Here is a 25,888-nt window from a genome sequence, read left to right as displayed (position 1 = left end):
AGGGAGATCAGCTCTGTACTTTGTGACCACCTAGAGGGGTGGGATAAGGGTGGGAGTTTCTGGTCAATAAGGTATGCATTTAAAATTTTATGCATTATAGCACAGGGAGATCAGCTCTGTACTTTGTGACCACCTAGAGGGGTGGGATAGGGAGGGTGGGAGGGAGGGAGATGCAAGAAGGAAGACATATGGGAACATATGTATATGTATAACTGATTCACTTTGTTATAAAGCAGAAACTAACACACCATTGTAAAGCAATTATGTGCCAATAAAGATGTTAAAAAAATTTTATGCATGTAAAAACACCATCAAATAAGCAATTTCTCTTTTCTTACCAAGGTGTGACCTCTGAATACTATGCTTTTCTACACCATTTGGGAAGAACTTTATAGTTCAAACTTTCACCCTATAGCTTGGTTTGTTTCTAAATACTGGTTTCTATCACAACGAAAATTTGTGCCCCTCTAGGCCTGTGCCTCCTGTACAATAAAGACATGTGCCCATTCCATACATGAAAAGAGATAAAATATAATCATGTAGGTTCAAGTTAAGCTGGAATAGAAATAGAATTTTTCCTGGTTTAAATCAACAATATCATAGCCTTTTGACTTCACATGTAAATTTCACATGTGGATGAATTTTGTTGAAAGCTAAAATTGAAATTTTTCATTGCTGTATTTTATCTATTACTTTAAATTACAGTGTGTTTGTAATTATTAATTTGGCTTAAAGACAAGGATTCACTGGTAATTTTCAAAGGAATGGGTTAAACAGAATAGGATATAATTTAAGTACTAAACATACTAACTGTAAAAATAGTATGGATTCACATTAAGAGATTTTTCCATACTATAGAAAAGATTATTGTATTTCAACCACTGTACTAAATTTTTATTTGATCATACTAAAAATATATCAATGTAAATAAGATAGAATTTAGTGAGAAGTAAATAAAAAGCATAATTTCAGCTTTCAGATTACTAATTATATAGATTTAAAATCTTCTTAAGTAGTTAGAAGTGCAGTCTGATTTGGCAATAATTTCTTGACATTATACCAGTTATAAGAAGCCAGTTGAAGAGATTTTAGTCCAATAAGAACCTAGAGAATTTTCACCATAAATTATCCCCACACAGGAATGAGACACTGTTTTGGTGCTCTGAGTTCTCTTTTCTAGAGACGTTTTAATGAATAAATAAGACATTTATATTTTATTATATAACTTATTTTCATTTCAAATTCTCAAGCAATAAAAATTTAAAAGCAATGTTGGTAATTTCAGTTAGGAGGGACTTGGAATATGGAATATTGCATCTCTTTCATAGACTCTATGACTCTTCAAAGTGCCCTAAAAACACTATGAGTTTGATTAGCAGCAAAGCATTAGCCTAATCAAAACCTCCCTCCTCCCACTATGTATATATACATATACACAAACTATACATCAATACATTCTTAGCTTAAATATGACAATTTGACTGTTATTCCCAGAGGCTGTGCAAGGTTACAAATACTGTTCAAGACCACTAGTACCCAACTGGTTAAGAGAAAACCAATCCTTTCATTAAAACAAACAAATAAAACTACAAAATAATTCGATCACATATTCTGAATTTCTTTTAAGATTAAAAAAATTGAGGGATACAGTGAATCACCCAATATATTACTGTTCTGAGTTCTATAATTTTCTTTATCTAAAACTATCTTTTATACATAGATGCCTTTAAACATATTTTCAGCAATTCTAAGTAGATTCCTTTGAAAAATATGACAAGTTTTTTTTTTTTAACTTGGAGGAAAGTTATGCAAGGAGTGGGTTTTCTTCTCACAGATGAATTTTGCAGCATTTTCTCCCAGAAGCACACTGGGAGCCCTGCCATCCTGTATACATGTGTCCCAAGGATGAAGCCTCTTAGCACTGGACCTCCAGAAAGAGGTCCTGCAGGCACCATGGCATGTTGGTCTTTTCTCTTCCACACTCTTTTAGCAGCACCCAATCTTTGGGCCAGTAGTGGTTGAAGTCCAGAACTTGATCTTCACTGGGAAAACCAAGTCCATTCAAAATGCAGCACTTTCATCTTTTGGCTGGGTGATTCTTGGTCCCCCATGGATAGGAGTGATACCTAGAAGATTCAAAAGTGGAAGGAGTTCTCTACAGTCTCAAATATTTTAGTTCACATATCCAGTTTCAAAAGCAGTAGCTCAGGTATATAAATAAATAAATCACAATGAATAAAAAGGTGATTCTAACATGATGGAAAGGGGAGATTTTTAAAGTTGACTTTTGCTGAAGTTCAGTGCTAGCATTTTCTTTCTCAAATTATAAACGTAATAGGAACTAATAATCCTACAGTGGAAAAATTAATACCCATCCAAAGTAACCTGTACACTAAATGCCTATTTTAAAGCAATGCAAGTTGATTCAATGTAGATTTCTTTTTCTCTCAACACATATTTCATTGTTACAAAGTAAAATATTAATATGTGCCCCTAAGTATATAAGAATGGTATGCTGGTCATCTATTCACTCACAAAACTCAACAGTTTTACTCTCATTAGAACAATAAAATGAAGGCACGCCAGGCTGTATCCTTCTGGTAAGAAAGCTAAATATTAATGTGTGCAAAATATAGGTAATCATACATCCCTGCAAATGACCACAAATAGAGCCCACCTGGGGCTGGCCCAGTTTGTTTTGAACTTGTTTCATTTTCCTTGCAATCTCAACTCAGTTCTACTTCCCCTTCCCAAATCCCTCATTTGGGTTAGGGCTCCTTGCTGTTGTTTCTATTTTTGTTATCACTTTCTTTAACTAATGCAGTATGTTGTGCCTGAAACATTCTTCCTACCAACTGCCCAAGCAGTCTCACCATTACTTATAACAGTTCTAGGTATCTTCCCCAAAGACAGCTAATAGCTAGATAATGGCCTTATCCTGAGTCTTTCCATTTGAGAATGGCATCTCTCTAACCCTAACTAAACATAAACCCTATGATCTAAGCTGACATGTTCCATGTCTTGGCTTAATGCTTTAGCTGCTGTATGGATGCTTTGTAGATGTGTGTATAGGTTTGAACTGACAGTCTTAAGCTGTAAGCTTGAGTAATATAGGACTTATGTATGTAATTCCCTTTGCATGGTTATTAATCAAGATCATTTAATAATATTTTGCAATGATGGCTATGATGACAATTAAGATGATGATGATGATTATGAGAACAATAGCAGATTTGACTAGATACTGGTGGAGGAGTTAAAACAATGTTTCTTATTTCAAACCACATTGCTAGGGAAGGTTTTCTCAACTTGTGTTCCAAGTAAAAGATGAAAAATCACTGGATAAACAAGGTCAACAGACTTCTTTCCTAAAGTATATCTCAAAGTTTTCAATATAGTCATGTGTGTCAACATTCTCCCCAAATGGAAAAATGTACATTCAGGGTTTCCCAAATATATTTGGTCATGGAATTTTATTTTTCATATAACATCTATTATCATCTTTGATAATATTGGCTATTTACAAAACCAATTTGGGAAAATATACTGATTCTAAGTACTGATTCTAATTACCTCTACACTTCCTGTGATATTTAGCATCCTCTATCCTTTGAGTACGGAAAAATCATGACTGATCTGATTCATACTTGGAATTATGTACACTTTCAGTTTGTGAAGTATTAGGTACTTCTATGTGGAGCCTGACTTACTTCTTGGAAACTAATTGGGAACATCGGTAAACAAGTAATGGCTTTAAGCACAACCAAAGGTTATTTTTACTGGTAAACCGTGAAAACTGTCTCCCCCAATTATATATTCTATCACTGTTATTAGGAACTGAAAAGGGAGTATCATGGTTATATGGATTTTTAAATTTTTTAAAACTTTTTTATTTTTTGCTGTACACGGGTCTCTCACTGTTGTGGTCTCTCCCGCTGTGGAGCACAGGCTCCGGACGCACAGGCTCAGCGGCTGTGGCTCACGGGCCCAGCCACTCCGCGGCATATGGGATCTTCCCGTACCAGGGCATGAACCCGTGTCCCCTGCATCAGCAGGCGAACTCCCTACCACTGCGCCACCAGGGAAGCCCCTGGTTATATGGATTTTTATATGGATGATTCATTTTAATTTGGAACATTTTAAGAAAATTTGATGTCATTTCCATCATATATTACTTTAACTTGATCGTTTAAATCATATCTTCATATTATATTCATAATTCTGAATATAACTGTAAATAAATTTTCACCTTTGTCATTAGGCTTCTTATTGTCTATTTACCATAAGAAGAAAATCTGCAATTTCTTTTAATACAGGAATATGTCTTTGAAAGTAGAAGTAATGTTTGATTTTTTAAAAACTTAATAATTGTAGAATTGAAAAGGATAACCATAAATTTCAAAATAAGACTGGAATTACTATTTCTAAAAAAGGAAAAATAAGAGCTCTTATAAGAGCTTCCCTAAGTTCCTTACACCCATGCTTTTTCATTATATTTAGCTGATTTTCTGCAAAAATTTGAAGACATCCATTGACCACGATCCTGAGTCTCTGAGAAAATGTGATTAAAAAAATGATAAGCATGACTTTTGCCCCACTACAAGCAACGGCACTTGAAATAATAAGTTGCTGAGAGTCAAGAACAGAGATATTCATACTATCCATGGAAGGCTGGATGTACTCAGATCAAGAGGAAAAAATGAAAATTCAAAATCCCTCCAGGGATGAGGGGGAGAAGAGTTATTATGGAGATGGTGATTTCTATTAACAACATACCTTTGGAAAATGAGAATTACTCATCATTTCTCTGCGGTTACAAATCACAACAGGACTAAATGTACAAAGATAGTATTTTGGAAATATATTATCAAGCCAAAAGAGCAAGCAGCTGAATAATCTTATCTGTGATTCATAAGAACAACTCATTGAAACAGGGGAAAAAAAGGTTAACCTAACCTCAAAAAAGATTCTAATTTCAATATAATGACCTTAATAGAATGTTCTTGAGACCTCTTTCTCTTTCCATGGCTAACAGTTATCTTTGGGGAAGACTTCTAGAATAATTTAAATAGTGGTCAACAGATAGCTTCATTAGCTAGACAGGAAGGCTATTCCTCCAGGTAGAAAAGGCCACTTAGGGAAAACAAACTCCACTGGACTATGTCTCCTAAGGCAACTTTGGCCATATAGGATGTGTAAGTGGTTACTCATGTTCAATTTGATGCTTCTGTTATGAGTGGGCTCCTTGGAAAAGTCAAGAGACAGCTCATGTATAGCAGACACTGTCAGCACCCATATCCCCTCATTCAAAGCACTTCAAAGCATGCTGGCCTGATTCCCTATGGCCAGCACCTGTGTTTCTTTTCCTGAGGATATCTCTGGTCTCTAGAATCTGCTTTGTCCACACTTACAGAAGGCCAGAAATGCCAGGGAACTAACATCTTCTGGGGAAAAAGGCCTCAAACGATGACTAATGGAAATTAGAGATAAATACCATCACAGCTCCCTCAGTCCATAAGTAGGAGAATTGAGGTACATGTTCTCCACTGGCTCTCAGATTTCCATAATGGGATCAAGCTCCAACCACCACAATAGTAACTTACTTGAAAATGAAATCTTTATTGAATTATTTCTTTAATCCCTTACCAGAGTTTCTTGGGATTGCCTCTCAAACTAATTGTACTCAAATCTTTGTGCCCTAAACTGTGCCCAAGAGTAAAATTGCAGGAATCCATAACTGAAAGAAATTGATAAAATAGAGTATATTTTTAGAGCACCAATAATGATTATTTTAGAAGATAACACAGCCCCAGTAAGCTGCAGTTTCTTATTTAGGGTAAGCAAATGGGAACACATAACAACAAATCCCTTTCCCACAAACATATCTTAAATTCATCAGAAGTGATTCTTTGTTCAGTTGCATTTTCCCCCTTGCATTCTATACAAATAATTGCTAGATTTTAGTCATGGACATTGGAGTTTCAGCTCTTCTAATACGGGACAAACATGCTTAATTAAAAAAAAACAATGTAGAAATAATTTTCCATTTCATTATGTAGGAGTAAATTACTACTAAGTGATCACCCTTTCTTTTTCAACCAAGAATACAGCAGCTGCATCCATATAAAAGTTGGTCAACATACATTCTACTCACAGTTGTATCAAGTCTAAGCCAAGATATTTTACAAAAGTGTTTAAAATAGAAGGTCGGGGAAAACCTCTAGAATCAAGGATAGAGAAATTAGATCTAATATCCAATGGCCTAAATTGAATTTTCACATTTCTAGATCTCACCTGTTAGAAGTAAAATTGTAATAACCACTTTCCTCTAGGACTTCTTCAATCACAATCTAAAGTTAAAAAAAAAACAGGTTAGTAATGAATTAAAAGCAACAAAATAAAATCATTCAGAGGCACTGCAAAAACCTCACCTGCATCTGTTCATATGTTATCCCCTGCTCCAAATCAAAGCTGGAGGGTAGACCTGAAATAGATAAATTATGAAAAGCCTGACATTTGGTTCATGTTTTCTAAGATTTTATTGGCAATTATGACTCACATGCAGTGAAAAGAGGTCAGTTTCTTAGTGATGAAGATGAGTACTTACAAACACATTCCAAATTATCTTGCCTTTTGGGGTGGCCATCACAAAATAATACACAAGATTTATGTGCATTGCTCATGGTATAAATTGGCGAATTAAGTTAGGTGTGTGTGTGTGTGTGTGTGTGTGTGTGTGTGTGTGTGTGTGTGTGTGTGTAAGGATAGGTGAGGAGTGGTTCTAAACACAAACTTCCTGATAGGCAAAAAGATTAAGAAACTATTCCTAATCCACAAGGCAAAAAGAGTAGATATGTGCTAGAAAAAAAAACAAATTCTTAGAGGAAGGCAGAAATAGCCAGAGGAGGACAACAAAGGTCTGACCCTTGGCTATGGCTGCCAGGAGGGAATAAAATACATTTAAAATCAGAAGACTGTAATTCTTTTGAGGTTTGGTCTGAGTATGATATACCAGCACATTAACCAACCCCAGCACCACCCAAAGCAATGTTGACCAGTTTCCACTCAGGTCAATCAACACATCACATGGAGGCACAGGAGCTCCCCTGCCACTTACTTAGGAGAGAGAAAAGATAATGGGTTGAAGGTTAAGAGGATGTTCAAGGGTGTGAGTGCTGGCATCTTGTTTTTCAAGCCCAGCTTAAAGGTGTTGCCCAAAGTGCTCCTGGTTCTGCTGTCTTTGCTTTTGTCCAGGCTGCCATGACCAGGGACACACATGGTCTGCTCTGGGGTGGGGCATCCAGTTTCTGGAAGAGCCTGTTAACTCCCTCTCAGGCCGCTGAGAGACTTTCACCATAGCTCTTCACTCAGCAGGGCTGCTGTGGTAAGAAGTCTGGCCTGTGACTGACCTACCTGCCCAGGGGGATGCAAATGACTTTACTTCACTTAGTATGATAATCTCTAGATCCATACATGTTGCTGCATATGGCAAGATTTTATTCTTTTTTATGGCTAATATTTAATGTGATATATACCACATCGTACTAAGTGAAGTCAGAAAGGCAAATATTATATGATATCACTTATCTGTGGAATCTAAAAAATAATACAAATGAACTTATTTACAAAACAGAAACAGACTCACAGACATAGAAAACAAACCTATGGTTACCAAAGGGGAAAGGGGGGGGGAGGGATAAATTAGGCATATGGGATTAACAGATGCACACTACTATATATAAAATATGTAAACAATAATGATTTACTGTATAGCACTGGGAACTATATTCAATATTTTTAATAACCTATAAAGGAAAAGGAAAAGAATCTGAAAAAGAATATATATATATCTGGATCACTTTTCTGTACACCTGAAACTAACACAATATTATAAATCAACTATAGTTCAATTAAAAATAAATAAAAGCAAATGACTTTGGAAAACAGTTTATCTCGATCTTACAGATTTCTCAGGGATGATTTTAAATGAAGTTCTGTCTACCCAGTTTAGCTGTATCCTAGGAGTCCAAGACTTAGGGAAAGTTTGGTAATTAGTACATGAAGTGATTTGCCTAAATTAGGCAACTTCAAAAGCACAACAGAATTAGGCTTTTTTTTTTTGTCTGAGTAGATGGCAAGTCTTCATTTAACAGTAAAAGCTTCACATCTGTCTGCCCCACTGAGAGATATAACTATAGTTTACAGGGATTCCAAAATTATTTAGGAATTCTGTAACCTCAGAGTAGCTTGAAGATCTCTTCTGAGGTCAAAAATATCACAAGAAAAATTACATTATGCTGAGTCCCTATTACTGGCTAAGTACTTTTTATATATTTACACTGATCATTGCTATAATCCTAAGATGGTTACCATTTTTGTTCCCATTTTACAGGCAAGGAAACTGGGGTTCAGTGAGGTCAAATAATTTGCTCAAGGTCAGCTACTAAGTGGTTGAGCTGAGATTTGAATCTAGGCATCCTGGTTTACAGAATACATACCTTTAATCCCTATGTTATATTGCCTCCCTATGAGAAATTTTTTCAAAAAAGAAAAAAAATTAAATATGTCTGATGTGGATTCTTCAGGTAAGTGTCAAATTTTCTGTTTTATTCAAGCTCTTCATTTCTGCTTTTTATCCCCCTGGATGTTTTGGGGCATTTGATTTCCCATCATCAGATAAGAAGAAGTAAAAGGAAATACAATGTACCCACACAGATTCTGTTTGCTTATAGTATTAATAAATGATCAAGGAAGGTGTCGCGAGTGTGTAAAATAAATCTCAGGGAATTTCTAAATTCCTACTGTATGTCCTTCCAACTGTCACCACAGATAATCAAAATAAACTCTATTTTCATTTTAAATTGAAGATAATCTTTTAATGATAGCTGTTGATCCGAACAATCTATTTCTTTGTGAAAGCCAGATTTCCTGTGTTGAAGACCATTACCTGTTGGGTTATTTGGGGATAGGCTGTTTCGACTTGATGAATGATGCAATAAATGGTAATCTGTTGTGAAAAGGTTGGTCTCAATTGGTTCTGGAGATCCCTGAGACAACTGAAACAGAAAAAGCAAAACTGCATCTTATTTTGCATTCAGAATTAAATGACATGAGACCTCTGTGTGCGTCTCTGCCCAGAAAAATTAGTGCTCTTCTGTTGTCAATCCCTTCTATACAGATAAAGACCAATCTTCTTCCTTTCAAAAAAAATGATAAATTAGATGCAGGCAAATTACAGTGAAAGCAAGTAGATAATTCCTGGTCACATGAAAATAAAAAAATACTATATAGCTTTATGAGAACAAAATAAAACTGGATAGAAAAATAATGGCATGGGCCTGAGATATCAAAATGTTATTTTTGTCAGGTGTAGGAGGAATGAACTCCAATCATTCAACAAAACATAATATTTAGCCCAAATCATTCTTGTTTGACCAAGGCAAACATATTTCTTAATACATTTTTCTAAATTATTTTTATTTTTTTATTTTTTGGCGGTACGCGGGCCTCTCACTGTTGTGGCCTCTCCTGTTGCAGAGCACAGGCTCTGGATGTGCAGGCTCAGCGGCCATGGCTCACGGGCCCAGCCGCTCCGCGGCATGTGGGATCTTCCCGGACCGGGGCACAAACCCGTGTCCCCTGTATCGGCAGGCGGACTCGCAACCACTATGCCACCAGGAAAGCCCCTAAATTACTATTAATTAATTTTAATCTCCAAACATTAATTCCCAACACTGTAAAGGAAAGAGTAATTCACTAAATGCCAGAACTTATTAAAGTTCCAACTGTTTAATGCCGTTCTATAAGGATGAATTTTTTAAATGAAACTTTCAAAATCCTTTCACCTTTAATTCCAACTAACACTTGAACTGGCCAAGTTTTTGTGCCTGTGTAAAACAATATACTTTAAAAATGTCGATACATATTAATAAATCAGAAACAAAAGGCACAATTTAGACTATTCAACAGTAGTTACCTTGGATTCACAAACTCTATTCATGAATTAAAATATATCATGATTCAATCATTCGAGCAAATTGTTTGGCAGTTCACAAATATGCCCACCCTTTAAGCCAACAATCCCATTCTTGGATATACACACACAAGAGAAATGAGTACTTCTGTTCATCAAAAGACATGTACAAGAATGTTTGTATCACATTTATTCATAATAATCAAAAACTGGAAAACCCCCAAATGCCCACAGGATAGATAAATATATTGTGGTGTGCTTATCCAATGGAATTTTGCCAAACATGAAAAAGAACACACTATGGATATACAAAGCAAGATGGATGAGTGTTGAGCAGAAGAAGCCAGACACAAAAGGATACACAATGTACAACTTCATTTACACATATTTTCACAACGAGAAAAGCTAACCAATGGTGACAGAGATCAGGACAATGATTACATTGTAGCAGGTAGTAGAGTTTGACCAGGAAAAGGCAGGCAGGAGCCTTCTTCTGGGCTGGAAGTGTTCTATATATCGATGTGGGTGGTGGTCACATGGCTGAATATATATGTAAAAGTTCATGGAGCTGTATATGTACTTCACTGTATACATTATGCATTTTATACATTAATATAAACATTTTATATTAGCAATTGATAATTATTCCATCAATATGCTTTGGATACTATAAATAAAAATCATTTTTGAGTTTTCCAGTCTTCATATTGCCAACGAATGCTACACATTAGAAAAAAGATATGAATCATCCTTTTATATTCTTGAAAATTTATTTTCCTTACTTTAGTGACAACTGATAAAATTAATAACCCATCTTTAAAATGACAAGATTGGGGCTTCCCTGGTGGCGCAGTGGTTGAGAATCTGCCTGTCGATGCAGGGGACACGGGTTCGTGCCCCGGTCCGCGAAGATCCCACATGCCGCGGAGCGGCTGGGCCCGTGAGCCATGGCTGCTGAGCCTGCGCGTCCGGAGCCTGTGCTCTGCAACGGGAGAGGCCACAACAGTGAGAGGCCCACGTATCGCAAAAAAAAAAAAAAAAAAAAAAAGACAAGATTGTAAGATTGTAATAGTGTAATGCAGGAAGATTTTATTCACTTAATAACTTTCTCATCAGTGCTATTAGGAGGCAATGCAGATAGCCTTAAGCATTCTGTAGTTCTAATATCTAAGGTAGTAGATTATTCCAACTGAAGTTCTTAATATGTCTTGTAATGCTGAAAATGATTTCCTGATATTACCTTTCAGGTGACTTCAGATGGATTTTTTTTCATATGGTTCAGCATAGGAGTAATTTGGCTGCCTGAAATGTTCATCCCAATTATTTCTTAGAAAGCTTATTTAAGTCAACTTAATTATTAAGTGAACACCTTGGAATCCTAAAGATTTCACAGACAGGAAGATGCACAGTACCATATGTGAATTGTGACATGGAGAGGTCAAAAGAGTCATTTTAAGATGACAGGACAAGTTCTTTTCATTGATTCAAACCTTGAAGAGAAGCGTGTTTGATGTTTCCAGAGCCTGTGTCACACTAGCAGTCTTCTAGCCTAAGAACTGTGAATTCTCAAAGGGATGGGACCATGGAAGAAGCCAAGGACTAAAATCTTTAGTCTTGTGTTTGAGACCCAGATACATTTATTTTTATCCTAGGAAATTTCCAGAATTTCATTTTGCAGTTCAGTTTTTTGATGTATACTATATTCTTTCAGCAAATCTTTTTTGCCCCTTACTATGTGACCTGAGCAGGTTTTGTAAATAAGAAATGTAAACCTTTCAATCCACATACACTGATGATGATCTGCCTAGCTTATTAGCACCATGCTGGGCACCATGGAGGACACAGAAATGATCTGGCCTCCATGAGACTTGCAAATTGACTGGAAAAATAGGCTAATGTACATAAAACAAGAGGGCAATGCATTAAATAATGAAGTGTGAAATGAGGCGGTGAGATCTAAGCTTACACAAACAAGGATGCTTCATGAAGACCAGCATGGTTTTCAGAAGCTCTGTACAAGAAACACTAGAGCTGAAATACAAAGGCTGGATTTGGGTGGGATGCAAGGAAGTCAAGTGAATATTCCAGGTGAGAGGAACTTGAGGGCAAAGGCTGGGTATTGCATATTAATGGCAAAGTGATAAAGGGCTATGACATTACTCCATGTTATAGAGGCTTGGGGATTTAGGTTGAAGAGAGGAACACAAGTGTTATTCATTAATTCAGGGAGTATTTTTTATTCAAAAACATTTTTTAACTTAAAATTTTAAAAAATTTAAATATTTTTTAGCCACACTACATGGCATGTGGGATCTTAGCTCCCTGACCATGGATCAAACCCATGGCCCCTGCATTGGAAGCACAGAGTCTTAACCACTGGACCACCAGGGAAGTTTCCAGGGAGTATTCTTTTTAGAAAAACAGCAGGTTCTTATTAGTTATCCATTTTATACATATTAGTGTATATATGTCAATCCCAATGTCCCAATTCATCACAAAAACACCCCCCCCTCACGTTCCCCCCTTGGTGTCCATACTTTTCTTCCTTACATCTGTGTCTCAATTTCTGCCCTGTAAACCAGTTCATCTGTACCTCTAGGTTCCACATATATGCATTAACATACGATATTTGTTTTTCTCTTTCTGACTTACTTCACTCTGTATGACAGTCCCTAGATTCATCCACGTCTCTACAAATGACTCAGTTTTGTTCCTTTTTATGGCTGAGGAATATTCCATTATATATGTACACCACATCTTCTTTATCCATTTGTCTGTCGATGGGAATTTAGGTTGCTTCCATGTCCTAGCTATTGTAAATAGTGCTGCAATGAACATTGGGGTGCATGTCTCTTTTTGAATTATAGTTTTCTCTGGGTATATGCCCAGTAGTGGGATTGCTGGGTCATATGGTAGTTCTATTTGTAGTTTTTTAAGGAACCACCATACTGTTCTCCACAGAGGCTGTATCACTTTACATTCCCACCAACAGTGCAAGAGGGTTCCCTTTTCTCCACACCCTCTCCAGCATTTATTGTTTCTAGATGTTTTGATGATGGCCATTCTGACTGGTGTGAGATGATATCTCATTGTAGTTTTGATTTGCATTTCTCTAATGATTAGTGATGTTGAGCATTCTTTCATGTGTTTGTTGGCAGTCTGTATATCTTCTTTGGAGAAATGTCTATTTAGGTCTTCTGCCCATTTTTGGATTGGGTTGTTTATTTTTTTGTTATTGAGCTGCATGAGCTGCCTGTAAATTTTAGAGATTAATCCTTTGTCAGTTGATTCATTTGCAAAGATTTTCTCCCATTCTGAGGGTTGTCTTTTGTTCTTGTTTATGGTTTCCTTTGCTGTGCAAAAGCTTTGAAGTTTCATTAGGTCCCATTTGTTTATTTTTGTTTTTATCTCCATTACTCTAGGAGATGGGTCAAGAAGGATCTTGCTGTGATTTATGTCATAGAGTGTTCTGCCTATGTTTTCCTCTAAGAGTTTGATAGTTTCTGGCCTTACATTTAGGTCTTTAATCCATTTTGAGCTTATTTTTGTGTATGGTGTTAGGGAGTGATCTAATCTCATACTTTTACATGTACCTGTCCAGTTTTCCCAGCACCACTTATTGAAGGGGCTGTCCTTTCTCCACTGTATATTCCTGCCACCTTTATCAAAGATAAGGTGACCATATGTGCATGGGTTTATCTCTGGGCTTTCTATCCTATTCCATTGATCTATCTTTCTGTTTTTGTGCCAGTACCATACTGTCTTGATTACTGTAGCTTTGTAGTATAGTCTGAAGTCAGGCAGCCTGATTCCTCCAGCTCCATTTTTTGTTCTCAAGATTGCTTTGGCTATTCGGGGTCTTTTGTGTTTCCATACAAATTGTGAAATTTTTTGTTCTAGTTCTGTGAAAAATGCCAGTGGTAGTTTGATAGGGATTGCATTGAATCTATAGATTGCTTTGGGGAGTAGAGTCATTTTCACAATGTTGATTCTTCCAATCCAAGAACATGGTATATCTCTCCATCTGTTTGTATCATCTTTAATTTCTTTCATCAGTGTCTTATAATTTTCTGCATACAGGTCTTTTGTCTCCTTAGGTAGGTTTATTCCTAGATATTTTATTCTTTTTGTTGCAATGGTAAATGGGAGTGTTTTCTTGATTTCACTTTCAGATTTTTCATCGTTAGTATATAGGAATGCCAGAGATTTCTGTGCATTAATTTTGTATCCTGCTACTTTACCAAATTCATTGATTAGCTCTAGTAGTTTTCTGGTAGCATCTTTAGGATTCTCTATGTATAGTATCATGTCATCTGCAAACAGTGACAGCTTTACTTCTTCTTTTCCGATTTGGATTCCTTTTATTTCCTTTTCTTCTCTGATTGCTGTGGCTAAAACTTCCAAAACTATGTTGAATAAGAGTGGTGAGAGTGGGCAACCTTGTCTTGTTCCTGACCTTAGTGGAAATGCTTTCAGTTTTTCGCCATTGAGGATGATGTTGGCTGTGGGCTTGTCATATACGGCCTTTATTATATTGAGGAAAGTTCCCTCTACACCTACTTTCTGCAGGGTTTTTATCATAAATGGGTGTTGAATTTTGTCAAAAGCTTTCTCTGCATCTATTGAGATGATCATATGGTTTTTCTCCTTCAATTTGTTAATATGGTTAATCACATTGATAGATTTGCGTATATTGAAGAATCCTTGCATTCCTGGAATAAACCCCACTTGATCATGGTGTATGATCCTTTTAATGTGCTGTTGGATTCTGTTTGCTAGTATTTTGTTGAGGATTTTTGCATCTATGTTCATCAGTGATATTGGCCTGTAGTTTTCTTTCTTTGTGACATCCTTGTCTGGTTTTGGTATCAGGGTGATGGTGGCCTCGTAGAATGAGTTTGGGAGTGTTCCTCCCTCTGCTATATTTTGGAAGAGTTTGAGAAGGATAGGTGTTAGCTCTTCTCTAAATGTTTGATAGAATTCGCCTGTGAAGCCATCTGGTCCTGGGCTTTTGTTTGTTGGAAGATTTTTAATCACAGTTTCAATATTGGTGCTTGTGATTGGTCTGTTCATATTTTCTATTTCTTCCTGATTCAGTCTTGGCAGGTTGTGCCTTTCTAAGAATTTGTCCATTTCTTCCAGGTTGTCCATTTTATTGGCATAGCATTGCTTGTAGTAATCTCTCATGATCTTTTGTATTTCTGCAGCGTCAGTTGTTACTTTCCCTTTTTCATTTCTAATTCTATTGATTTGAGTCTTCTCCCTTTTTTCCTTGATGAGTCTGGCTAATGGTTTATCAATTTTGTTTATCTTCTCAAAGAACCATCTTTTAGTTTTATTGATGTTTGCTATCGTTTCCTTCATTTCCTTTTCATTTATTTCTGATCTGATATTTATGATTTCTTTCTTTCTGTTAACTTTGGGGGTTTTTTGTTCTTCTTTCTCTAATTGCTTTAGTTGCAAGGTTAGGTTGTTATTCGAGATGGTTTCCTGCTTCTTAAGGTGGGCTTGTATTGCTATAAACTTCCCTCTTAGAACTGCTTTTGCTGCATCCCATATTTTTTTAACATCTTTATTGGGGTATAATTGCTTTACAATGGTGTGTTAGTTTCTGCTTTATAACAGAGTGAATCAGTTATACATATACATATGTTCCCATATCTCTTCCCTCTTTGTCTTCCTCCCTCCCACCCTCCCTATCCCACCCCTCCAGACAGCCACAAAGAACAGATCCGCTTTCCCTGTGCCATGCGGCTGCTTCCCACTGGCTATCTACCTTACGTTTGTTAGTATATATATGTCCATGTCTCTCTCTCGCCCTATCACACCTCACCCTTCCCCCTCCCCATATCCTCAAGTCTGTTCTCCAGTAGGTCTGTGTCTTTATTCCTGTTTTACCCCTAGGTTCTTCATAACATTTTTTTTCTTAAATTCCATATATATGTGTTAGCATATGGTATTTGTCCTTCTCTTTCTGACTTACTTCACTCTGTATGACAGACTCTAGATCTATCCTCCTCATTACAAATAGCTCATAGATTTTGAGTCGTCATGTCTCCATTGTCATTTGTTTCTAGGTATTTTTTGATTTCCTCTTTGATTTCTTCAGTGATCACTTCGTTATTAAGTAGTGTGTTGTTTAGCCTCCATGTGTTTGTATTTTTTACAGATCTTTTCCTGTAATTGATATCTAATCTCATAGCGTTGTGGTCGGAAAAGATACTTGATACAATTTCAATTTTCTTAAATTTACCAAGGCTTGATTTGTGACCCAAGATATGATCTATCCTAGAGAATGTTCCATAAGCACTAGAGACAAGTGTGTATTCTGTTTTTGGATGTAATGTCCTATAAATATCAATTAAGTCCATCTTGTTTGATGTATCATTTAAAGCTTGTGTTTCCTTATTTATCTTCATTTTGGATGATCTGTCCATTGGTGAAAGTGGGGTGTTAAAATCCCCTACTATGAATGTGTTACTGTCGACTTCCCCTGTTATGGCTGTTAGTATTTGCCTTATGTATTGAGGTGCTTCTATGTTGGGCGCATAAATATTTACAATTTTTATATCGTCTTCTTGGATCGATCCCTTGAGCATTATGGAGTGTCCTTCTTTGTCTCTTCTAATAGTCTTTTTTTTAAAGTCTATTTTGTCTGATATGAGAATTGCTACTCCAGCTTTCTTTTGGTTTCCATTTGCATAAAATACCTTTTTCCATCCCTTACTTTCAGTCTGTATGTGTCTCTAGTTCTGAAGTAGGTCTCTTGTAGACAGCAAATATATGCGTCTTGTTTTTGTATCCATTCAGCCAATCTGTGTCTTTTGGTGGGAGCATTTAGTCCATTTACATTTAAGGTAATTATTGATATGCATGTTCCTATTCCCATTTTCTGAATTGTTTTGGGTTCGTTATTGTAGGTCTTTTCCTTCTCTTGTGTTTCTTGCCTAGAGAAATTCCTTTAGCAGTTGTTATAGAGCTGGTTTGGTGGTGCTGAACTCTCTCAGCTTTTGCTTGTTTGTAAAGGTTTTAATTTCTCCATCAAATCTGAATGAGATCCTTGCTGGGTAGAGTAATCTTGGTTGCAGGTTTTTCTCCTTCATCACTTTCAATATGTCCTGCCACTCCCTTCTGGCTTGCAGAGTTTCTTCTGAAAGATCAGCTGTTAACCTTATGGGGATTCCCTTGTGTGTTATTTGCTGTTTTTGCCTTGTTGCTTTTAATATGTTTTCTTTGTATTTAATTTTTGACAGTTTGATTAATATGTGTCTTGGCGTATTTCTCCTTGGATTTATCCTGTATGGGATTCTCTGTGCTTCCTTGAATTGATTAACTATTTTCTTTCCCATATTAGGGAAGTTTTCAACTATAATCTCTTCAAATATTTTCTCAGTCCCTTTCTTTTTCTCTTCTTCTTCTGGAACCCCTATAATTCGAATGTTTCCTGCCCATTTTTGGATTGGGTTGTCTGTTTCTTCAATATCGAGCTGCATGAGCTGTTGATATATTTTGGAGATTAATCCTTTGTCCATTGATTCATTTGTAAATATCTTCTCCCATTCTGAGGGTTGTCTTTTCATCTTGTTTGTAGTTTCCTTTGCTTTGCAAAAGCTTTGAAGTTTCATTAGGTCCCATTTGTTTATTTTTGTTTTTATCTCCATTACTCTACAAGGTGGATCAAAAAAGACCTTGCTCTGATTTATGTCAAAGCATGTTCTTCCTATGTTTTCCTCTAAGAGTTTTATAGTGTCCAGTCTTACATTTAGGTCTCTAATCCATTTTGAGTTTATTTTTGTGTATGGTGTTAGGGAGTGTTCTAATTTCATTCTTTTACATGTAGCTCCCCAGTTTTCCCAGCACCACTTATTGAAGGGGCTGTCTATTTCCATTGTATATTCTTGCCTCCTTTAACAAAGATACGGTGACCATAGGTGCGAGGGTTTATCTCTGGGCTGTCTATCCTGTTCCATTGATCTATATTTCTGTTTTTGTGCCAATACCATACTGTCTTGTTTACTGTAGCTTTGTAGTATACTCTGAAGTCAGGGAGCCTGATTCCTCCAGCTCCGTTTTTCTTTCTGAAAATTGTTTTGGCTATTCAGGGTGTTTTGTGATTCCACACAAATTGTGAAATTTTTTGTTCTAGTTTTGTGAGAAAGGCCACTGGTATTTTGAAAGGGATTGCATTGAATCTGTAATATGATTTGGGTGGTAGAGTCATTTTCGCAATGTTGATTCTTCCAATCCAAGAACATGGTATATCTCTCCATCTGTTGGTATTATCTTTAATTTCTTTCAGCAGTGTCTTATAGTTTTCTGCATACAGGTCTTTTGTCTCCCTAGGTAGGTTTATTCCTAGGTATTTTATTCTTTTTGTTGCAAAGGTAAATGGGAATGTTTCCTTAATTTCTCTTTCAGATTTTTCATCATTAGTGTGTAGGAATGCAAGATTTCTGTACATTAATTTTGTCCCCTTCAACTTTATCAGATTCATTGATTAGCTCTAGTAGTTTTCTGGTGGCATCTTTAGGATTCTCTATGTATAGTATCATGTCATCTGCAAACAGTGACAGCTTTACCTCTTTTCCAATTTGGATTCCTTTTATTTCTTTTTCCTCTCTGATTGCCATGGTTAGGACTTCCAAACCTATGTTGAATAATAGTGGTGAGAGTGGACAGCCTTGTCTTGTTCCTGCTCTTAGAGGAAATGCTTTCAGTTTTTCACCATTGAGAATGATGTTTGCTGTGGTTTTGTCATATATGCACTTTATTATGTTGAGGTAGGTTCCCTCTATGCTCACTTTCCGAGAGTTTTTATCATAAATGGGTGCTGAATTTTGTCAAAGTCTTGTTCTGCATCTATTGAGATGATCATATCGTTTTTCTTCTTCAATTTGTTAATATGGTGTATCACATTGGTTTGTGTATATTGAAGAATCCTTGCATCCCTGGGATAAATCCCACTTGATCAAGGTGTATGATCCTTTTAATGTGTTGTTGAATTCTGTTTGCTAGTATATTGTTGAGGATTTTTGCATCTATATTCATTAGTGATATTGGTCTGTAATTTTCTTTTTTTTGTAGTATCTTTGTCTGGTTTTGGTATCAGGGTGATGGCAGCTGCATAGAATGAGTTTGGGAGTGTTCCTTCATCTGCAATTTTTTGGAAGAGTTTGAGAAGGATGGGTGTTAGTTCTTCTCTAAATGTTTGATAGAATTCACCTGTGAAGCCTGGCCCTGGACTTTTGTTTGCTGGAAGATTTTTAATAACAGTTTTAATTTCATTACTTGTGATTGGTCTGTTCATATTTTCTGTTTCTTCCTGGCTCAGTCTTGGAAGGTTATACCTCTCTAAGAATTTGTCCATTTCTTCCAGGTTGTCCATTTTATTGGCATAGAATTGCTTGTAGTCGTCTCTTAGGAGGCTTTGTATTTCTGCAGTGTCTGTTGTAACTTCTCCTTTTTCATTTCTAGTTTTATTGATTTGAGGCCCCTCTCTTTTTCTTGATGAGTCTGGCTAATGGTTTATCAATTTTGTTTATCTTCTCAAAGAACCAGCTTTTAGTTTTATTGATTCTATTTCATTTATTTCTGCTCTGTTCTTTATGATCTCTTTCCTTCTACCAGGTTTGGGTTTTGCTTGTTCTTTCTCTAGTTCCTTTAGGTGTAAAGTTAGGTTGTTTATTTGAGATATTTGTTGTTTCTTGAGGTAGGCTTGTATTGCTATAAACTTCCCTCTTAGAACTGCTTTTGCTGCATCCCATTGGTTTTGGATCATCGTGTTTTCATTCCCATTTTTATCTAGGTATGTTTTGATTTACTCTTTGATATCTTCAGTGATCTCTTGGTTACTTAGTAATGTATTGTTTAGCCTCCATGTGTTTGTATTTTTTACGTTTTTTTTTTCCCTGTAGTTGATTTCTAATCTCATAGTGCTGTCATCAGAAAAGATGCTTGACATGATTTCAATTTTCTTAAATTTACTGAGGCTTGATTTGTGACCCAAGGTGTGATCTATCCTGGAGAATGTTCCACGTGCACTTGAGGAAAAAGTGTAATCTGTTTTTTAATGGAATGTCCTATAAAAAGCAATTAAATCTATCTGGTCTATTGTGTAATTTAAAGCTTGTGTTTCCTTATTTTTTATTTTTTATTTTTTTTGCGGTACACGGGCTTCTCATGGTTGTGGCCTCTCCCATTGTGGAGCACAGGCCCTGGATGCACAGGCTCAGTGGCCATGGCTCACAGGCCCAGCAGCTCTGTGGCATGTGCAATCTTCCCGGACCGGGGCACGAACCCGCATCTCCTGCATTGGCAGGTAGTCTCTCAACCACTGCACCACCAGGGAATCTTGTGTTTCCTTATTAATTTTCTGTTTGGATGATCTTTGCATTGGTGTAAGTGAGGTTTTACAGTCCTCCGTTATTATTGTGTTACTATCGATTTCCTCTTTTATAGCTGTTAGCAGTTGCCTTATGTATTGTGGTGCTCCACTCGGGTGCATATATATTTATAATTGTTATATCTTCTTGGAGTGATCCCTTGATCCTTATGTAGTGTCCTTCCTTGTCTCTTGTAACATTCATTATTTTAAAGTCTATTTTATCTGATATGAGTATTGCTACTCCAGCTTTCTTTTGATTTCCATTTGCATGAAATATCTTTTTCCACCCCCTCACTTTCAGTCTGTATGTATTCCTATGTCTGAAGTGGGTATCCTGTAGACAGCATATATATGGGTCTTGTTTTTGCACCCATTCAGCGAGCCTGTGTCTTTTCCTTGGAGCCTGTAATCTGTTCACATTTAAGGTAATTATCTATATGTATGTTCCTATGACCTTTTTTTTTTGGCAGTACACGGGCCTCTCACTGTTGTGGCCTCTTCCGTTGTGGAGTACAGGCTCCGGACGTATAGGTTCAGTGGCCATGGCTCATGGGCCCAGCCGCTCCATGGCATGTGGAATCTTCCCGGACTGGGGCACGAACCCTGCCTCGGCAGGTGGACTCTCAACCACTGTGCCGCCAGGGAAGCCCTCTATTACCATTTTGTTCATTGGTTTGGGTTTGTTTTTGTAGGTCCTTTTCTTCTCTGTGTTTCCCACTTAGAGAATTTCCTTTAGCATTTGTTGTAGAGCTGGTTTGGTGGTGCTGAATTCTCTTAGCTTTTGCTTGTCTGTAAAGCTTTTGTCTTCTCCATTGAATCTGAACGGGATCCTTGCCAGGTAGAGTAATCTTAGTTGTATGTTCTTCCTTTTCATCACTTTAAAATGTCATGCCACTCCCTTCTGGCTTGTAGAGTTTCTGCTGAGAAATCAGCTGTTAACCTTATGGGAGTTCCCTTTTATGTTATTTGTCATTTTTCCCTTGCTGCTTTCAATAATTTTTCTGTGTCTTTGATTTTTTCCAATTTGATTACTATGTGTCTCAGTGTGTTTCTCCCTTGGTTTATCCTGTATGGGACTCTCTTCACTCCCTGGACTTGGGTGGCTGTTTCTTTACCCATGTTAGGGAAGTTTTTGATTATAATCTCTCCAGATTTCCTTGGGTCCTTTCTTTCTCTCTTCTCCTTCTGGAACCCATATAATGCAAATGTTGTTGCATTTAATGTTGTCCCAGAGGTCTTTTAGGCTGTCTTCATTTCTTTTCATTCTTGTTTTGTTTATTCTGTTCTGCAGCAGTGAATTCCACCATTCTGTCTTCCAGGTCACTTATCCATTCTTCTGTCTCAGTTATTCTGTTATTGATTCCTTCTAGTGTAGTTTTCATTTCAGTTATTGTATTGTTCATCTCTGTTTGTTTGTTCTTTAATTCTTCTCGGTCATTGTCAAACATTTCTTGCATTTTCTCAATCTTTGCCTCCATCCTTTTTCCGAGGTCCTCGATCATCTTCACTATCATTATTCTGAAATATTTTTCTGGAAGGTTGCCTATCTCCACTTCATTTAGTTGTTTTTCTGGGGTTTTATCTTGTTCCTGCATCTGGTACGTAACCTTCTGCCTTTTCATCTTGTCTCTCTTTCTGTGAATGTGGTTTTTGTTCTACAGGCTGCAGGATTGTAGTTCTTCTTGCTTCTGCTCTCTGCCTCTGGTGGATGAGGCTATCTTAGAGGCTTCAGCAAGTTTCCTGAGGGAGGGACTGGTGGTGGGTAGAGCTGGCTGTTGCTCTGGTGGGCAGAGCTCAGTAAAACTTTGCTGAGAAGCGGAAGCTTCTCTGCTGATGGGTGGGGCTGTGTTCCCTCCCTGTTAGTTGTTTGGCCTTAGGCGACCCAACACTGGAGCCTACCGGGCTCTTTGGTGGGGCTAATGGCAGACTCTGGGAGGGTTCACGCCAAGGAGTACTTCCCAGAACTTCTGCCACCATTGTCCTTGTCTTCACAGTGAGACACAGCCACCTCCTGCCTCTGCAGGAGACCCTCCAACACTAGCAGGTAGGTCTGTTCAGTCTCCTATGGGGTCACTGCTCCTTCCCCTGGGTCTTAATGTGCACACTACTTTGTGCCCTCCAAGAGTGGAGTCTCTGTTTTCCCCAGTCCTGTTGAAGTCCTGCAATCAAATCCCACTAGCCTTCAAATTCTGATTCTCTAGGAATTCCTCCTCCTGTTGCAGAGCTCCCAGGTTAAGAAGCCTGATGTGGGCCTCAGAACCTTCACTCCAGTGGGTGGATTTCTGTGGTATAAGTGTTCTCCAGCTTGTGAGTCACCCACCCAGCAGGTATGGGATTTGATTTTATTATGATTGTGCCCCTCCTATCATCTCACCGTGGCTTCTCCTTTGTCTTTGGATGAGGCATATCTTTTTTGGTGAATTCCAGTGTCTTCCTGTCGATGACTGTTCAGTAGTTAGTTGTGATTTCAGTGTTCTCTCAAGAGGGGGTGAGAGCACATCCTTCTACTCCACCATCTTGAACCACAGCTCCCTGGGAGTATTTTAAAAATCAACTATTGTGTGCCATGCACAGATCCAAACAATGAAAACAATAAATGGTAGCTAAATATTGTATTCTTGGAGCTTACTTCCTAATTAGGGAGAATTATGTCTGTGAAATATCCACTTGTATATTTGCAAAATTGCAAATATGCTGAACATATTGAAGGCAAGGCCTGTGGTTCTAAGACGTAACAGACAGATTTAACTTAGGCAAGGCTTTCCTGAGAAAATGATGCTTACACTGAGCCAAAATAAAGAGTAATAGTGAGTAAAGGATGGAGTGGGAAGACCATTATAGGCAGAGGAAAGAGCATGTGCAGACTTTCCTGCACATGAAGCATGGTAGATGGGCACTGTAGTCAGTGTGGAGACAGCAAGGGGCAAGAGTGGTATGAGGTGAGGGTGGAGAGAGAGGCAGGGCTTGGACCAAACAGGACTGTGAACACCATTGGTGGGGATTGTGGCATTTTATACTAAGAGCCCCCTGGACAATGTTCTGTGGTGTGTGTGTGTGTGTGTGTGTGTGTGTGTGTGTGTGTGTGTGTGTGTGTGAGATATGATCAGATTTCTGTTTTGAAGAGATCACCCTGGAAGCAATATATGTAACAATTTGGGTGGGGTTGGGACTTCAGGGTGAACATAGGCAGATCATGAGGAGGCTCCTGCAAATAACAGAGGCCTAGGCAGTGGGACTTGGTGTTAAATGGTGAGGCAGGAAACTGGACATAAGTGTTTAGGAACACTGGAAAAAGTCTGGCAAAATGAATTGGAGTAAAAGGAGATCAGCAAGAAGTGTGACACTAGTGCAAGAGAGGGGTGCTAAGAACTTGGACTAGGTGGAAACCAAAAGGAAGGAATAGCTATGGAAGACCAAATATTCCCACTTAATAACAATGATAGCACCTATGCCATTGAGTACTTACTACATTCTAGATACATTTGATATTCTATTTTGTTCTTACAACTACTTTGTAAGGTAGGCATTATCCCCATTTTACAGATGAGGAATCTGAGAAGTAAAGTAATTTGCTCAAGGAGCATAGCTAGTAAGTGGTAGAACCAGGGCTAGAACCCAGGGCTATAACATCAAAGGCCAACCAAAACCACCTACACTATGAATATTCCCCAGGTGTTAATGACTTAGGAGATGCAAGAGATAAAGTGGAACAGTTGAAAGTGACCACAAGGTTTAAAGACTGAGCAGAATGATAATGGATTCTTCCAATGATATTCATTGTGGACAAAGGAAGGAAGCAGGTCGTGAGTTCAATTCTGGACATATCAGATGACAAAGTAAATGTTCACCCAGTAGGTGGAAATATGCGTGATACAACAGAATCTTTCAAAGCAGTGGCCTCTCAGGCTGGCTGAAGCTGTGAGGTGGCTCAGCAGTCCCAGACCGGCACTGTGGGGCCCTCTCTTGGCTCATGAGCTAAGAGGTGTACCTCCCATCTTTGGCATATATTTTCTCTTTGGAAGAATGTCTAAGAAAATTCCTTCTGAACTGACATAAAAGGGCTCTTCTGGGCTTCCCTGGTGGCGCAGTGCTTGGGAGTCCGCCTGCCGGTGCGGGGGGCGCGGGTTCGTGCCCCGTTTCGGGAGGATCCCACGTGCCGCGGAGCGGCTGGGCCCGTGGGCCGTGGCCGCTGGGCCTGCGCGTCCGGAGCCTGTGCTCCGCAGGTGGGAGGGGCCGCAGCAGTGAGGGGCCCGCATAACGCAAGGAAAAAAAAACAAAAAACACGCGTAACGCAAGAAAAAAAAAAAAAAAAAAAAAAAAGGGCTCTTCTGGGGACTCCAATCGAGATGGTGGAATAGGAAGTGGATCTCACCTCCTCCCACAAATACGTCAAAAATACATCTATATGTCGAACAGCTCTCACAGAATACCTACTGAATGCTGACAGAAGGTCTCAGACAGCCAAAATTGCAAGAGAGATCACCACGTAACAAAGTAGGATAAAAGAAAAAAAATAAAGGAAGTGAGACAGGACCGGCACCCCTGGGAGGGAGCTGTGAAAGAGGAAAGTTTCCCTCACCCTGGGAAATCCCTTCACCAGTGGGGAGATCACTAAGGACAGAAAGGGAGCTCCAGAAGCTCAGAAGAAAGAGTAACAGCTGGCTTGAGGCAGGCAGAACAGCAAGAGACCAGCACAGAGGGTCTGCACCTCCTCCATGCACTCTCCAGCCTGAGACGTGCATCTGCTGCTGTGGGCAGGGGCTGGGTAATGAATCTCAGGATTCACAACACAGACACAGGGAGAGGACTGTGGCTGGTTGTGCAGGGACAGCCTAAAGGGGCAGGACCATGCTTTGGGCCACAACCAGGAGTATATGGAGGAAGGAGACCAGGTCTGCCATAGAAGTGAAGTGTTGTTAACAGGTGCAGGAAAGGAGGGACAGGGACCATCATAGCAGCCTCTTTCTCAGCATGATCACAGCTGGTTCAGTGCCACCTCTATGACTTCTGGGAGCACACAAGCACCAAAAGGCTGCCCACATTCAGAGGTGAGGCTGAAATCAGAATTCATCCCCAGGAGTTGTGCAACTTAGGAAGCAGGGATGAAATCTGAGCCCTCTCCCTGTGGCTGTGCAATCTGCAGATTTATGCCACTGTCACCAGCTTTGTAAACTCAGTGCCTGCAGGACATCCAAGTGGACAACGGGTGCTCCCGTGGCTGGGGCAAGTCCAGCATTAGCAGCTGTCAGCTTTGCAAGTGCATGCACAAGGAGGCAGGGCCAGAGTCTGGGTTGCTTCCATAGCTCCTACAGTGGGTCCAAGTGCATGACTACTGTGGTCCTGGTACCTGACTTCAGTGGATTGGTGCCTATGGATCTGCACTGGTGGCTTTGTGAACACAGTGCCTGAGGGACACTGGGGCCAACTGCATTCCCACAGTTAAGGCAGGGCCAAGGGCAGTGCCATCAACAGTATACTTTGTGAGCTCACACAACATGTGACAGGCAACACCACTGAGCACACTCCTGGGT

At 38.5% G+C, this 25,888-nt stretch overlaps 1 protein-coding gene across 1 annotated transcript in view; it reads right to left on the bottom strand.

The window, feature by feature from the left end:
• Positions 1 to 2,077: 2,077 nt before the first annotated feature.
• Positions 2,078 to 25,888, bottom strand: part of NEK10 (NIMA related kinase 10) — a 299,100-nt gene continuing 275,289 nt past the window's right edge. The window contains exons 35-38 of the mRNA XM_007456721.1: positions 8,948 to 9,056; positions 6,432 to 6,484; positions 6,295 to 6,350; positions 2,078 to 2,126 (exon numbers count right to left, since the gene is read on the bottom strand). Coding sequence (XP_007456783.1) covers positions 2,078 to 2,126; positions 6,295 to 6,350; positions 6,432 to 6,484; positions 8,948 to 9,056 — 267 coding nt within the window. The remainder of the gene's footprint in view (positions 2,127 to 6,294; positions 6,351 to 6,431; positions 6,485 to 8,947; positions 9,057 to 25,888) is intronic.

The sequence above is a fragment of the Lipotes vexillifer genome, unplaced genomic scaffold (assembly GCF_000442215.2).
Source record: "Lipotes vexillifer unplaced genomic scaffold, Lipotes_vexillifer_v1.1 scaffold612, whole genome shotgun sequence".
NCBI classification, from domain to species: domain Eukaryota; kingdom Metazoa; phylum Chordata; class Mammalia; order Artiodactyla; family Lipotidae; genus Lipotes; species Lipotes vexillifer.
This window is presented reverse-complemented; position numbering and strand designations above follow the sequence as displayed.